General features: G+C 39.3%; 1 protein-coding gene across 21 annotated transcripts in view; it reads right to left on the reverse strand.

Annotated features, from left to right (window-relative positions):
* GIGYF2 (GRB10 interacting GYF protein 2) overlaps nt 1-16,013 on the reverse strand; it is a 79,355-nt gene that overhangs the window by 17,926 nt on the left and 45,416 nt on the right. For 12 of the 21 annotated variants that reach the window (XR_015700298.1, XM_087738582.1, XM_087738584.1 and 9 more), the window contains 7 exons: nt 10,953-11,132; nt 4,429-4,646; nt 4,178-4,340; nt 3,891-4,109; nt 3,186-3,376; nt 2,380-2,539; nt 244-410 (listed from right to left, as the gene is read on the reverse strand). Coding sequence is in view for 20 of the 21 variants with exons in the window: in XM_087738582.1 (XP_087594708.1) it covers nt 244-410; nt 2,380-2,539; nt 3,186-3,376; nt 3,891-4,109; nt 4,178-4,340; nt 4,429-4,646; nt 10,953-11,132 (1,298 nt within the window). In the remaining variant the exon portion in view is untranslated. Of the gene's footprint in view, nt 1-243; nt 411-2,379; nt 2,540-3,185; nt 3,377-3,890; nt 4,110-4,177; nt 4,341-4,428; nt 4,647-4,699; nt 4,845-10,952; nt 11,133-16,013 lie in introns of those variants that run through there. The other 9 variants (XM_087738574.1, XM_087738580.1, XM_087738585.1 and 6 more) reach the window with 5 other exon arrangements.

Raw genomic sequence — 16,013 nt, forward strand, 5'->3', positions numbered from 1 at the left:
ATGGTGACTGTGAAATACACAGCACTTATATGTCATCACAGGACCAAGCCTTCCAGCCACAGACATGGCAAAACAAACATTTTAAAAATGAGTATCTTTTCTCCTCTTAAAAAGGTATTTTGACACAGGTTCAACTTTGGTGCTTGGAACATTGCAATTCCAAGACAGAGCAGCTGACACGTAAATAATTCAGTTTCCACTTGTTACAGGACTATTTGAATACTGTAACTGTCGCATAATTACCAGATGTGGAAGTGGTGCTGGACCTGGTGTGAAGGGAACCCTGCCCCACATTTTCATGATGTCTCCCAGCGGCTGGAAAGTCTCATCACAGGCTCTCTTAACCAGCAGCGACATAGTGAAGTATCCAGCCTGGAACCACTCTGCCATCTCCTGATTACTGAAAGGACCTGAAACAACACCAACCAATACACATGGCGGGGAAGGGGAAGTAAGGCCAAGTTAAGCATACCGGAAACAAAGAGCATGGTGCTTGTTAAAGTAACACAGTACCTAGTGTTCCTGTCCGTCTCATCTAGTTGTCTGGACAGATAGTACATTCAAGGCTGGAGTGTCAATGCACGTATCTAGGTCTTTACAGTGGCTATAGCATTCCCCCAGATAGTCTTTATTGAAAAGTGCATGACTGCTTTTACCATGCATTGGAGGGAGATGAGTCAGCTCTGAGATGAAAGCCAAGCATCCATGGTGGTGTGGAGCTTGGTCCAGCTAATACACACCCTGCCCTTCTGCAAAGCTCACTACTTCAGAGGCTCAGCATCAGGCTGACAACAGTTGCAATTTCCAGTTTGGACCTCAGGAGCATCCCCTAGCTGACACTGCTAAAAGCACAAGTGCTACTTTCCCCACATATACTGCACAGATAATTAAACAATCTTAGCCTGTTTCAACTCTTGCCTTCAAATCAGAGGAACTGATATGTTTTATAGAAGTTTTGCTTCTGGAACTTAGCAGATGAGCAGATCCACCTCTGAATGGAAGATTCCATTTTTTAAGATAATGAGGAAACCAGTTTCTCTTTTCCTTTCTCAAAAAGCTACACCTCTTCCTCTTTTTCCTTAGAAAGATTTCAGTCTCTCCCTTCAAAGGAGGACTCCTATACTAATTTTACATGGAGAAAAAGCCAGTATAAAAAAAATAGGTTATTTAACAGAGTAAGAACCACATAAATACAATTTTCGTAAAAATATCTTCTGAAAAGCAAGAATATTCAGTAATTCTTGCCTTCTCTGTGAAAGTCTCTTTAGAAGGTAATTCCTCCCAGAGAATATGAAACCACAAGAGGTATCCCAAGAAAAAGTTACGTGGGTGTGTTTATTTCTGGAGGTCACATTCAAGGAAGTTCTTACTCCAATCAAAAACTGATAGACTGTCACTGAGCAATAAACACCCAGCAGCAACTAACATACAGTTTGAAGCACACTGAGCAAATAAAAACACTTTATGGTTAATATCCTTTAAACTTAAAGGGGTGAGAAGAAAACCCTAAAGATGTGAAATACCTGCAGACAAGAGACTGGCACAGATCCCACAAATAACACCCCCGCAAATCATACTAGAGTTCATAGCTGGGGGAGTCATTCACACTAAACAGCGTTAGCAACTACTACTTAGTGAAGTACAGCAAGTAAGGAACTCACTGCTTAATTGCATTTTTGGGAAGCAGCTAAGCAGCTGCTAAAACAGAGCCCTGAGACCTTCAAAAGAAAAGTACCTTCTGAAAGCAAAGATGCAAGTATCTATACAAAAGGCCTGTTCCTACTTTCATTGCAAAAAAAAAAAAAAAAAGATTTCTTAAGCAAAAACTGCAAGCATGAAACAGTTGGTATTATATGAACTAACAATGCACTGGCTGCAAGTACAATTTAAATTGAGATTATGTGTGAGCACTGGTTTGTGAAAACTTCTTTTCTCTTTGCTCTAGATTCTAAACAAATTATCCTTTCCTGAATACTCAGTGTGTTCGGGTTGAGACTAGAAAGCTGATTTCAATGTTTCTCATGGATTCTTCAACAAGCTACTGAATGGTCACATTCTTGTTTTGTTTCCACTATTGCCTGGAAATCTGAATAACTACTGGCATGAAAAACAGGTTTTAGTCTAACCTAAATTTACAGAAACATGAAGTGATGTCAAACCTTAGCCACAATAAAGTATAATTCTGGACATTAGGCATGCCGAGCTGATGGGGGCAGTGATGGGTAGAAGGATCCATTTTCAAAACCTAATTCTAGAGTGGTAAACTCCCTGTGCTGCTTTTGTAAAAACAAGCGTCAGTATCTGTTGGCGGTAATTTTGCGACGAACTCTTTTACAGTTCTGTGAAACAAAAGAGGAAGTGTAAAGGGCACAGACCTACCCTGAATTTCTCCTTGTGGATCTTTGTAGTACCACTTCTGCATGGCTTCATGGAACAACGGCATAGAGGAACCCTTTGCTCTGTGTTCTTGAATTTTTGCTGCTAGTCTTTCATCATCAAGGGCGCTGTCCTGCAGGTATGCCACCATTTTCTCTGCTTGCTGCAGGAGACATCAAAACCAGCAAGAAATACAAGACTTACACGTGTGCTTAAAGATTTGAAAATGACCGTGCCAAATACAACCACCTCGTACTACCCAATGCTTGAGAGTGTACCAGGAAATACAGGCAACTCAAGGACTGGTGTAACTGCACCACAAACCCTGAGCTCAGTCTACCACCTTGTCAGAATCCTGAATAAGCATGGTTCACCTGCTTAAGTAAAGCTTTAAAACAACTTGCCAGGAAGATCCCACACAGCATCATGGTGAAAAATACGACAGGTATGGGAGCACTAGCATGAAAAACGCTCTACATCCCAGCATTACTAAACTTTCATGAAACATACTGGGCATACTGTTTTATGGTTTCTCAAGGCAAATGGTAAGGCTACTTGACAGTGGTCACAAGCACTAGGATCTCTAGCTCTTTAACACTGGGTATAGTACCCCCATTCAGAAAAATACTACATAGGCTTGAATTATTGTCCAAAAAAATAATGGAGGGAAGAAAAGTAGCTTTCAGTATACATTGTGGAGTCTAAAGCTTCAGCTACATTTCTGTTTTTATGGGCTTCAAATATTTTTTGCATTCCACATTCCTCCAGTCTCATGATTGTCAACAACAAAGGAATTTGAGAAGTTTTACCTGCTCTAGGTGTTTGAGGCCCTCTTCATCATCTGGGTCAGTAGGAATGTTGCCCATGCCTGGAGCAGCTGTGACAGGTGTCTGAACTGGCCGCAGAGCAGGATTTGAATTGGAAACAGGAGGAGAAAGATGAGCAGGAGAAGCTGTGTCTGCAGTAATCTGTGGCAAAGGTTGAGCAACAGAAGCCAAATCTAAAGAAAAATGTTAAAATCAGTTCATTATCTTTAACATAAATGAAAACTACTGAAGAACTTACTGTAGAAAACATTCAACAGCTCAAAATTAGCACCACAGCAAAAGTATTTTCAGATCTTCCTGTATGTGTGACTGCACGTTGGTACTGTTAACAGCACAGGCACCCAACCTAACTTCAAGGAACAAACAGTTTAGTTCTAACAGTGCAGAACCCAGCACATTTCAGCATATCCCGTTCCCTGGCCACATAGATTTGTCCAGACTGATCCGCTCTGCCACAATGAGGCACATCCACAACTAGCTCATGTTTCTCAAGACTGCATTGCAATGTGAAGTACCAGTGCGCTGCACGCATTTGAGATGGTATATGCAACAAATCCTGTATTTATAGACCAGTTGGTGAATTCAGGTTTTTCATCACCATAATCTAGTCCTTGCCTCTTTTAAGAGGCCAAGACTAATCACAACAAGTAATGGGAACTTACTAAATTTATCTATCAAGTTTATTACCTTCCGCTCTGTTGGACATTTTGGCTGGCGGTGTATTCTCCGTTCGATTCTCCTTATCTTCTGGTTTTTCTGTTCTTTCTGGCACAGACTCTTCCTTCCTTTCAAAAAGGTTCGTCTGCAGCGGGTCTGGAGGCTGGGATTTCGGTGGGGTATCTGACCTGGCAGCCGGTGAAGATGTTTGGACTGCTTCTTCCACTGCTTCTGTAATATTGCATGGTTCTACGTAACTGAATTAATAGAAATTCTACACTGCAGCATAGAACAGATGCATGAGAAGTCCCCCTTACCTGCCACTACTCTATCCGTTTTCTCCCCCTCTTTCTTGATGGTCTTTTCATGATCTTTGGCTTCTTCATTGTGGCTCCCTTCAGAGTCGGATCTTTCTTCCCCTTCCTCCACAGGTCGGAAGTCCATCTCCTGTTCCTCAGGGATTGGCTCCTTCTGCACCTTCTACAAAGTCAACATAATCATCCATAATCCACCAGACATAACAGGACATTTGCTCAATGTGAACAAAGGGCTTAAGACAGCTTTTCACCTTTAAAGAGAGAAACGCTCCAGAGGAGTCAAATGTTCCCATTTCTTCTTCTGCATCTTCTAAGCACCACTCGGGAAGACTGTCCCTGTCGTCATCCATGCTGCCACTCCCACACCGTACTCGTCGATAACCCCGTTCATCATCTCGTTCCCGGAAATCGAATTCAAACCTCCGCCGTCGCTCCATGTGCTCTCGCCAGCCTGCAGAACGAGGGCCGTCTAAGGTGGGGGGAAAGTAACTTTACAAGACAGTCCCGGGGGTAGTAGCTTACTTGGAAGGCTGAAGGGGTGGGTGAAGAGATGAGAAACAGTGACAGAAATTCCGAAAGCCCCTACAGGGAAAAATCCACCTATGAACAGGCATCTTAAAGGACAAGGGAAAGAAAAGGAGTATCTTACCATTAAGCCCGAGACTTTCAAATATTGTCCACTGTATATCCCCACATTATAAATTGTATCATGAGCATTAAAAAAACACATAAGGCTAAGAAAGCTGGGCTACATAATCTAAAACATGCTGGAGCACCAAAATAAGACAAGTGACACTAGATGCTGATTGAATTTGCCAGCCAGACTTAAATCTTTTTTGGCATCTTTATAGGTATAAGATTTTATATTTTCTTTTAGGCAATCTGCAAAAGTCACATCCTAAACAAACCACCCATGCTTTTTTCCTCTTGCTCTCAGAGACACTTTTGTGCATATACATGAAAAATGGACTGACTGTTCAAATACCTTTGAAAGGACTGTTAAGTCTCTTGAACGGTATTTTTTTTTTTAGCCATGGAATACCAAAACTTGGAACGACAATAAGAAAAGAGGGAAAACTTTGCAAATTCAAGTATAAATTTTATTTCACTTTTTTTTCTAATCTATTCAGGAGACATCTTCATTCAGCCAAGCTTAAAATCCTCTGACTGCAATAATGCTACTTAAACTCTAAAGAACTTGCTGCTAAGGAAAACAAATTGGGAGTGAAAGGATTGTAAACAGGTTTCCATCCAACAGAAGCTATCTCTACCAGAAAGGTGCAAAGCAAAAATGAAAGCACCTTAGTTTTTAGTGCTTTGAGTGGTGACTGTGTTCTTTTCTGAAGGAAAAAAACAAAACAAAACAAACAACTTTTGTTGGTCTCAGAATTTGTGCAATCAGCGCAGTCTCACTGTTTATGAAATGGCTACCAAAAAATCACAGTAGAGAGAACGTTGTCCTCTGTTCCATTTGCTTCATATGAATGAGGCATGTTTCCACATCAACCCTAATACCCTAAGTATTAATATTAACCATGCAAAAATACACCTTTGTCTCACAAATACAGGAAATGTAAACCAAACTCCTTCTAGAAACACTATGAATGTTAAAATTATATTTTATCAAGGAAACACAAAAGGTTAGACTTTAACAAGGCCTTCACTATACCATAGTGATATTGATACCATAGTGATATTATTTGCAAATAATTCCACTGTATAACTTCATCTATGCTTCTAGCTATGCCTTGGAAACAAATAAATAACATTTTTGGTATGCAAAACTGTAAATCAATGTTCTGAGGCAATCTTTTTAAAGTCATTAAGGAAAGATATAAGGCACAGTAAGCTTGCACTTATCCCATCTTTTCTGCCTGCCTTAAAGTAGTTCTTAACATCTTAAGCCTGTTATGTCAACCTCTTGTTCATCAATAACTTCTCAAAAAATATGTAAGCAAAGACAAACGCTCACTGAAGAGGCACTAGCGGAATAAGTGCTTCAGAGAGCTCAAGTACACTTTTGGACACTTAAGATTCAGCTGGACAGTGTGCTGGGCCATCTTGTCTAGACCGTGCTTTTTCCAAGAAAGGTTGGACCAGATGACCCTTGAGGTCCCTTCCAACCTGGTATTCTATGATTCTATGAAGTAACCATTTCACGCATCCTCTTCAGAAGAGGACGCCTGCATCATGCCCTGTGCACCTCTGCCCACAGCACCCTGGCCTCCAACTTAGTGCAAACTCAGGAGGTGCAGGTTTCTAAGGGTCTTTTCAAACAAGTCATACATATGAACACCTCATTAAAATGCTGCTCAATTTTAAAAGAACAAAAGGATCTCTGGATCTCTGGGAGCAATCAGCAACTAAGTAGGACAACATAGTCTACCTAAAAAAAAAAAAAAAAAAAAAGGCCTGACACTGAAATTCCACTGACATGTCATCAGAAGCAGTGTTAGATTTACTTCCCCCCTCCTCATCAGAAATATCAACACATCAAAACCAGGACTTCCTTTGGAATCGGAACGCTTTTTCCGAGGTTTAGGTGTGAGAGGTAGCTGACAACCAGACTGTGTTTCTGATTAAAACCACAGGCAGACATCTCCTCAGTACAGCCAGCATTGTCCATGTCAGGTTTCCCAATACATGGAAACAGAGCTATGGCCTGAACCTGGCAATGCCATATCGTATAAACAGATTAATATCTCTGCCTGTTTGCTATCCTGGGGCTCGCAAATAGCTGAGCATCTCTTCTTCAGCTCTCTTTTGTATAGAAGAGGAAAATTTGGTGTTAAGAATTTTCTGTACAGCCCTAAATGGACCATCTTGAGACCATGCACTGAGAAGAGCCTCCACTATTTTTACACAGTTTACACCCTGTGTAAGAGTACACACTCTTCATAGTGGGACCCAGAAACATAGTTTTTGAAGGTGAATTCTAAGCATTTTGTTAATTCCAGGTATCTTCAAAGTTCAAATTAATAAGTTAAAGATATTTTGTTTATCATACGGTCTGCTTGCAATGATTTAGTCACACAACCTCCTTTTATAGCCCACACATTTTCAGAGCTAGGTGGACAGACAAAAAGAAGAGATAAGTGGAGCAGACACATGCCCTTCTTTCTTAATAGCAATAAAAATTTATAAAAGCCTAGTTAGAATACAGTGAGCAATTCAGGTGTGAAGTACAGGGCTGCCAATCTTTAAAACAAGTCAAAAGTAAAGAGAAATCTTAAATTCCTACCTGAAGTTTTTTAAACCAATGGTTAGGACACAAACATAGCTTTAAATTCAGTCCCGTAGTATCATTATGCATCAGGTATATGATCAAGATTCCAAGTTAAAAGAAATAATTTTAAGCTAATTGCAATTTAGGGTGACATTATAGGTGAAAAGACTACTGTGCTTCAGGAAATCCAACTACACTTTAGTCTCAATTATGAATAGCTATTTTTAAAATATATTCTCTAATTCAGAAAAGACATTTCCAATGTATACTAAAACAATACTAAATACTAAACAAAAGACAAACAAATAGTACACATATTACTTTTTTGGCATATATTGTATATGAACCTATTTTTTATTTTGCTCAATTTTAGAGCAAGATTCTCGAATGTACTTTAGCTGCTTTCAGATATCCAAGAAGCACAAAGCCCCCCAAAAATAAGAAGACTACTTGATTCACAGCAGTTGATTCTGAAAATGGAGTGAACCAAGATGAATTTGAAAAGCCTTTCAAAAAAAGCAGCAACCAAAAAAATCTTTTTATGAGATTACAGACTAAGGCCTCTCTAAAATGCTTTTCAGGAAAAAGATCTTAATAGAGCTGCTTAAGCAAAGACAAAATCATATCAGAGAGAAATTTTAGGTAAGAAGAGATGATTCCTATTCCTTAAGGATGACTTGGTAACAAAAAAACCAAAACCACCTATACATCTTTCACTAGTTTTGAGACCAAAAAAGGTTTCTATATGTATCTGATAAAACGGACTTGCTCTGCAAATTTAAAGGGCAATCACTGTATGAATGCAAGAACCAGAACAATAGAGAGAAGAAGCCTTTTATGTAAGCACTCATTAAATCATTAAAAAAGATGGCTAAAAAAATTAAAAAAAAAAAAAAAAAATCAAGAGAACTTTGAAGCAGCCAGTGAATTTAAAGCTATGGTCACATTCTTCTTACAGATAGTTAACCCAGTCTAAAGATCCTATTTGCACATCTACAATAGCAGCAGTACCACATTTACCCAGAACAACTGGGAAAACAACTTTTCCACTGTATAAGCCAAGGAAAGATGTCTTCTCATCAGACTTCTAGTCCTAGCGTACAGACAGTAGTAGAAAAAGCAGAAAACCCCATAAACTTACTGGAAAAGCCTGGTGATGCAATCCAGACAGTTTTCATGCTGCAAAACCAGACAAGTTTACATCCTTCTGAATTAAGTAGTAGAAGGAAAAAAAGCATTAGGCTTGTCTATTTTAAGGAGAAGTCTGACCAATTTGCTTCTTTCACTTTACTACCAATACTTAGAAGATCTCTCAATTCATAAGGCATAGAGAACAGTTTAAACACAGCGTGGACACATGACAGATCCCTTCAACTATGTCAAGGGAGTTAACTTTAGTTACAATAAATCAGACCACAGAATCTGGGAAACTATTCTTATGGGCACAAGACTGCTTCAGCAGAAGCAGTCTGTCCTCTTGATCCTTTGTGCCTATTAAAAAAAAATGCACAAAATGAGCAGATTTAGATCAGCCATCCTGCAGTAAACACAGCTGAAGGAGCAAGAGGAATTAAAAAGCTGGAAAAGCAATGGTCTGTGGGAATCAAAGTATTCTTTGCTTAACAGCAGAAGATAAACTCAAGCCTGACAACTGCTACGTTCTTCTAAGCTGTTCTCACCCAAAAGGAAAAAAACAAGCAGTGTACAATCTAGTAGGGAGTATGCAGAGCCAAGTCAAAGGAAGGTCCAGCTAAACAAATGACGACAGTACTCTGAAGACATTTCTCTATTTTTAGCAGGACACATGATTAGTACTATTACCTAACAGCAGAATAAGTACAAAGAAGCAGTTTAAGCCATGACAATTTGAGTTAAACTCATTGTTTAAAGCAAGAATGTGATTAAAACCATTTTGATGGCCCTGTGGCTACTACTAACAGGAGAACTCAAATACAGCTCTGACCAAAAGCTGAGAGACTAGTACAACACAGCTGCCAACTCAGTCTATCTCAAAATTAGCAACTTCTCTGCAGATTCACAGCCTTAGAACAGGCTTTTTCTTATACCTGCTAAAACTAACTTGTAAGTGAAGTTAAGTTAGTTGTCTACTACAGCAAAAATTCAAATAAGCAGTAATATTTCCTATGATGGAAGTAAGATGAATTTTCAAAGCCTTCCTCAGAACACCTTCCAAAAAAGTTCAAGACATGAATGAACTTTGAGGTCTATGCTTCCTTTTAAGCTAAAGCATGCAGGCTTGTACTTGCAAAACACTCCACTCCTGAGTATCATGCTGCATCTGATCATCATGAGGTACAATCATAGCTGGCCTGATGTCATCTGAACTATATAACAAAGCAGCAGTGTTTAATGAACAATCGTGACCAAACACTGGGGAAAAAAAAGTCACATTCTTTGAAATTTGCCCCTTAGCCCAGCTCTAAATAGAGAACATCTGATAATAAATCTAGCCTTGGGCTCACTGCTAAATTTTAGTACAAGCTAAGAGTTGTTTGAGGGCAGAGTAATACATAGCTGTGGAGACGGAACAGAGGTAATGTTGCTCACAACCATTATAGTACTGAAAGTCCTTTGGGGTGTTAAAAAGGGCGATAGACGCATTGTAAGAGCAAGTGTAACTTTTTAATTGAAGAAAAGAAGTTGTCCACCTCAGGCCCGAAAATGTCGCGTGCTTCCTTTGCTTCCCTACGAAGATGTAACAGTAGAAGAGCCACAATCGTCCCTTGGTTCCCCAGAAGCCTTTTGCAGCCAAAAGATACCCAAAACCAAGATCCCACAACAAGTAGGACTGACTAGCAAGATTTGTTCCAAGTAGAAGAAAAAAAAAGTTTCTGCCATACTACTCAAATACCAAGCTCTGCTTTGTATTTCTCCTGCAAATCTAGCAATGCTGGAAATCAAGTGAACCAGACATACTTTTGTCAGGCCAGGGAAGGGAAGAGTGACACCAAACAGATGCCTGAAATTTAGTGAGACAAGACATCATGTAACTAAGAGACACATAAAGCAACATATTTTGAGGTTTTCCCAGGATGCTTCTTGGCATTGCAAACATATTTGGAAAACTAGAAAGAGGCCAACAGCCTGAATGGTTTAGTGTCAGCATCACTCCGCAGCCTTAGATATACTATCTAATGTGGGTAACTTCTCTCCCCTCAGCATCACAGCCACAGAGAAATAGTACTATTTAAAAAAAAAAAAACAAACCTGATTTTTACCAGGCACATACACACCTGGAGCACAATACAGACAAGTGCACACATGAAAAATATTGTTCCCTTAAATATGTTAGGGTATTGAAGACATTAAAAAGAAAACAAAAGGCACATAATTTTATGCTAATCATTTTGTGACCAAGAGCCCCATGTATGCCAAAACAGTACTTAATGACCAAAACAACATGAACCTTACCTATTTTTGTCCCAAACTTTATGCCACCTCCCTTTCCTCTGCTTTCCCCATGCCCTGATTCAGCCACTGTCCTTTCCCTATAACCATAGCTGCGTTTTTCTCCAGATCCCCTCTCACCTGGACTGTGAGGGCGCCACCTCTCACCATCCCTCCGTGACCCAGCCAGTCGCCAGCCTCCATCATCATCCTCCCCATTTTGTTCCTCCCTGAAGATGCGCCAGTTCTCGCTCTCAGAGCGTATAAACTCATGCTTCCTCCCCGTTGTTGCTGTCCCACCTTCCTCAAAGTTTGGTCTCACTGCAAAGAAAACACATGCCAGTGAACATCCCGTCTTTGGGAACACAGAAACAGAAGGGTTGAAATCTTGCTCCCTTAGAGGCAAAAATGCACCAGAAGTAAGTGGTGATAACCTAGGAGAGGAATGGAAGTTCATGGAAGGAAACATGACAGAGACAGATTTAGGAAGTCCCTCCATGTCCGTACATACCTTGGGATGGAATGAAAAAAACAGAAGAAAGCAAAGCATACAAGAAATGACGACAAGGATAGGAAAGCCAGAGGAAGAGATGACAGTTTAAGAGACATCGGGAAGCATAAAAGGAAAGAAGGCAAAGAGTGCAGAGACAAAGAACAAACTGTTGTATCATGAAAAGTTTCATGCTAAAGGAAAAATGGAAATACAGTAAACTGTAAACATTACACATTTTATATAAACTAAACATATTTGCTACTTCTGTAATAAAAAGAACATGAGGTCTACATATTTAACCCAATATGATGTACAGCGTTCTTGCAATGTTTTAGGAAAGACTGAAAATTTAAAGTAGGATTAAACAAGAAAAACATAGTAGCATTAACATTATCCCGTGAATCCATCTTCTGGAGAGCCAAGGTCAGCATATTAAGAGTTAGAAGCAACTATGCTCAAACTCAAGGATGAATCTACCGGAAGTTTAGGAGATAGCATAGTCTTTTAGTTCCTAATTTACATTACATTATATTTAAAATAAAACATATAAAATCCTCAAGTACTTAATGAAGAGCAACACTGTCACAAAAGGATGACGTAAATATTTTTATGAAAAGAATCCACATTATACACCAGGAACTCAGGCTAGACATACACACTGCTTTCACTGTTGATGCATCCTGACAAAGATACACCACCACTAAAATAAATGGTAGTACTAGCTTCAGGACTTCTGGATTTTTTGTTTCTTTAAATATGTTTAGCTCTGTAGCACCAGAATTCTCACAGGAACTATGGTGACGCCACTTCTTTGCTGATACTATTAACCAGTGTTAACCCAAAATTGTGTGGTTATCTACAAAAAAAAACACTTAAGTACTAGAGAAAGGTATACTTAATTTTCCTTCTTAAAGTCTTAAAATCCAAAAATATATGACAATATTTGGTAAAGATTGTATAGTATGCCTGCTTGCTTAGACAGGAAAAACAAAAGAAAGCATGACTATGCACTAAGATTCCTGGGGTGGAAAGGGACATTTTAAAGATTTTTAGTTTAGGAAGGATAGGACATTGCATTCCATCTTCTTCACACCATGCAGCTTTTTCAGTCAATGAAAAAATGAGGAAACAGAGTACCTGAAATTCTACAGCATACTCTGTTTAGAACTCTGAAATTCTTCCGACATAGAGATATTGCACTCTGGAGACAGGAAACACACACTGCCTTTGGACTTGGCATATGTTTTAGAGAAAAACCAAGATCCCTTCTCCACCATGTCAAAACACTGGAGGAAAAAAACCAACTTCTTTCTCCAGCTCAAAATTTTCCACAGTATATTGTTTAAGGGAGGACTATAAAGTGAGAAGGTACAGGTGGAATTCAATCCAGAGTACAAAATCCAAGATGTTTCCAGTTTCCCGTGCTCCACGTTCACATGAAATCCTTTTACCACTGTCACAGGAACAAGTTTCTACAAGGACTTTCAAGACAGCAGGGCCCTTGACCTATCAAGTAGACAGGAGAGGCAGGAAACACCCCAATGTTTAAGATGCAAGAGTTCTTCCACCCTGATGACTACAAGTGACTACTTGAGGCCCTCAGAAAGGTAACTGGAATACCTTCCTCCCATGTTGTTTCTATATAAAGAGCTAAAGCACATTGCCTGTTGATACCGATCACGAACTTTAAATGAGCCAATCTCAGCTATGAAGCTTATTATAACACAGATACACATTTACTTCATTGAAGGGGACATCTGGCTAAAGACCACTTCTGTACTTGCTGGGCTTTGAGAACAAAAGTTTTAAAATAAATGTATTTTGGAAAGTGTCTGGTGATGCCAGCTCTGAATAAAACAAAATTGCTGGAGACACTCAATTCCCTTCATTTGGTAGGTGCAATGCTGGCAAATTTACTTATCTGGAATAGATAAATCTTGGCAGATGAAGGTCAGCCACATTCTGTTTTCCCATGCTTCACAGAAAATAAAGGAAGGCAACAAGCTAGACAGAAAATCTAAGTCCGGGAAATACAGGTTTGTTTTTTTTGTTTTTTTTTTTTTTTTTTTTCATTTTAGATCTCTGAAAAACATCATGTAGAAGAACATAACAGGAAGTGTAGGGAAGCCTCTCAGTATTGCTCCTTGGATGGGCTTCACATAGTGGAAAACTAGGAGACAGAGCTACAGAGCCAAGTCAGCTGAAAGTAAAACATACAGAGCTAGTGGCCCAGGAGAGAGGTGCAATCCAAGAGGCCAGATGAGCCTCAGACCCAGACAATAAGGAATATGCCTCGTTCTTTCTGAACTTAGTTTTAAAATGATACAAGAAGAAAAATGTAATTTTTTTTAAATTCTGTAGCACAAGACACTCATTTTTCCTCACTAAAACAGTTACCGACAGAAAAAAGTTACTCCATTTGCTATTTTGAGACTAGAAAAATATTGGTTTTAGAGATATATCTATTCTTTTCATCAAAATTCACAGCTGCTACCTGACGCTCATTCAGCAACATTAATTCAAGAGATGTTGGACTCTACCAATTAAGAAAAAAAGATGTTATTTCTTTCCATTGTTATTATTCAGTTAAGATTCTGGAGACTTTAACACTGGCAAGCTATCAGCTCACAGGCTCTGTTCTGCTCTTCCAGAAACATTTTGGGGAAAAAAAAGTTACCTAAAGAATATTGTGAAGTCTACTTTGCCACTGAATATCCCTATGTTCTTAGCCCCTCTGCAGATATATACATGGCAGGCATGGTAGGCGTACCGAAGGCACCTCAGGTTTTCTTAGTCCTTAAGACAGCTGGTTTTGCTCCCAAGAACTCAACTATCAAAGTCAGGTTTTGTATTCTGAATTTGCAGAAAATGGCATCCCCATTTGCTGCTGTGGGGTTTGAAACACACATCTCTACAGAGGTAACAAAACATCAAATGCTGTTTGCTAAGATCAGACACAAGTGGGATCCTGCCCCTCCTCTGATTTTAAATTCTACAGCATTAGAAATTTAAGAAACAAGAAAAGAATCAATTATAAGGAGTCAGTATTGTATTCATCTGAGGATGGTATCACCTGTGATTCTGAAACCTTTCTAAACACAGCAGCACTCCAGTGTGTCACATCAGATGGCTGTTCTGATACCACACTTCAAGGGAATTAAGAGAGAAAATGCAGTATATCATGACATAAGTTTTCTGGTATTAGGACACCATAGCAAGCAATATTCAAAGACAGTAAGGTATGTGTCAAAACAGATCTGGCATTAGATGATCCTGAACATTAGATAGACCAGCCAAGAAACCAGTTCTTTACAAATACAAACCAGTCACAGGTTAAGGTTCAGAAAAATCAAGCTACCCAAGTGACAGAAAGACTATGACAAAATTATATACAAGAGTACTCCTACAGCTTACATCTAAATTCATAACTTCCAAAGTCCTAGCATATTGTCTTTCCAAACTGTTCCTAGACTTGAGAACGCTCATTTCAGCTGAAATGACTTAGGTCAGAGAGTCAGTATTTGGCAATGTTTTAAGGATGAAAAAAACCCTAAAATGCAATCTATGGTTTCGCCTTGGACTAATTGACTGGACTTCCTGAAGAGAAGGAGCAGTAAAAGGGCACCTCTGTTCAAGCCTGTCACAAAGCCAGCAATGGTGTTTACAGAAAACTTCAGCTAGAGCCTAGTGGTATCCAGCCAAAAAAGTCTACAGCTGTGCAATGCCGAGTTGAAAGGAGACTAACTGTGAAGAACAGGACTGGGATTCTGGGACCTAGCCCCGTGGCAACACATTTATGAAGAGGACTTACTAACAGAATGGCAAATGACTGCTGTTCTCCATGCTGTCAGTCCATGTTTCCTATGACATGCTCACTGTTTGGAGAGAATAAACAGGAAATCTATGATTGACAGCAACACTGTTTCCTCTAGAGGGGAAAAACTAGGGGAGTCTATTAAATGCTTTGACTTGCTCTCTTCTTTCTGCTGCATGCTGCACACTTCCTCAAGAAGAGGATAAAAAGAAAAACCTTTGCAGCTAGTGTTTTTAAAGAAATGCAAATAACTTTGCCTAGATGTGTAATTTTGTAGCTCATTTTACAGAAGAATAAAACAAATGGCCTTAAGATGATGTTTCTAAAGAAGGACTACCTTCTCATTAGGGCAGTATTTGACATGCTAGGGACGCTATAGGAATACATGCATCATGAAGCGATTCACTTGTAACCAAAGTCAGTGACAGAGATCGGAAGTTCTGATGCTCATTTCTAGCTTCACATTTTGTCTCTCTCCATAAAACCTCAATTTCAAGAGGTCTCAAAGACATACTACTCAAATATCACTCCATATTTTTTCGCTAAGTTGACCATTATCCACTGTCATGAGTATGGGTGAACCAGTAAAATCAAAGGAATTAACAAGAGAGTTTAATTCTATAACACACCTGGAAATCACATACTGTAGCTATTTCATCTGCTGTATTAGATTTTCAATCCATTCAGCTGAATCAGATTAGAAAACCTGTGACTGGACACCATAAACTTTCTACAGTACAAAATATGGTTTGTAAGAAAATACTGCTTGTAAAAAAAATCCTACTTGTGAATAACAGAGGCTGTCTGTAGTGGAAGTTCAACTTTGCTGGAGTATAGAGGGAAGGGTGAAAGGCAAGTCACTTTGTCCCACAGGCTTGCCACAGTGGTGGGAGTC

The sequence above is a fragment of the Nipponia nippon genome, unplaced genomic scaffold (assembly GCF_047370975.1).
Source record: "Nipponia nippon isolate SJK-2023a ecotype South Korea unplaced genomic scaffold, ASM4737097v1 scaffold_7, whole genome shotgun sequence".
NCBI lineage: Eukaryota > Metazoa > Chordata > Aves > Pelecaniformes > Threskiornithidae > Nipponia > Nipponia nippon.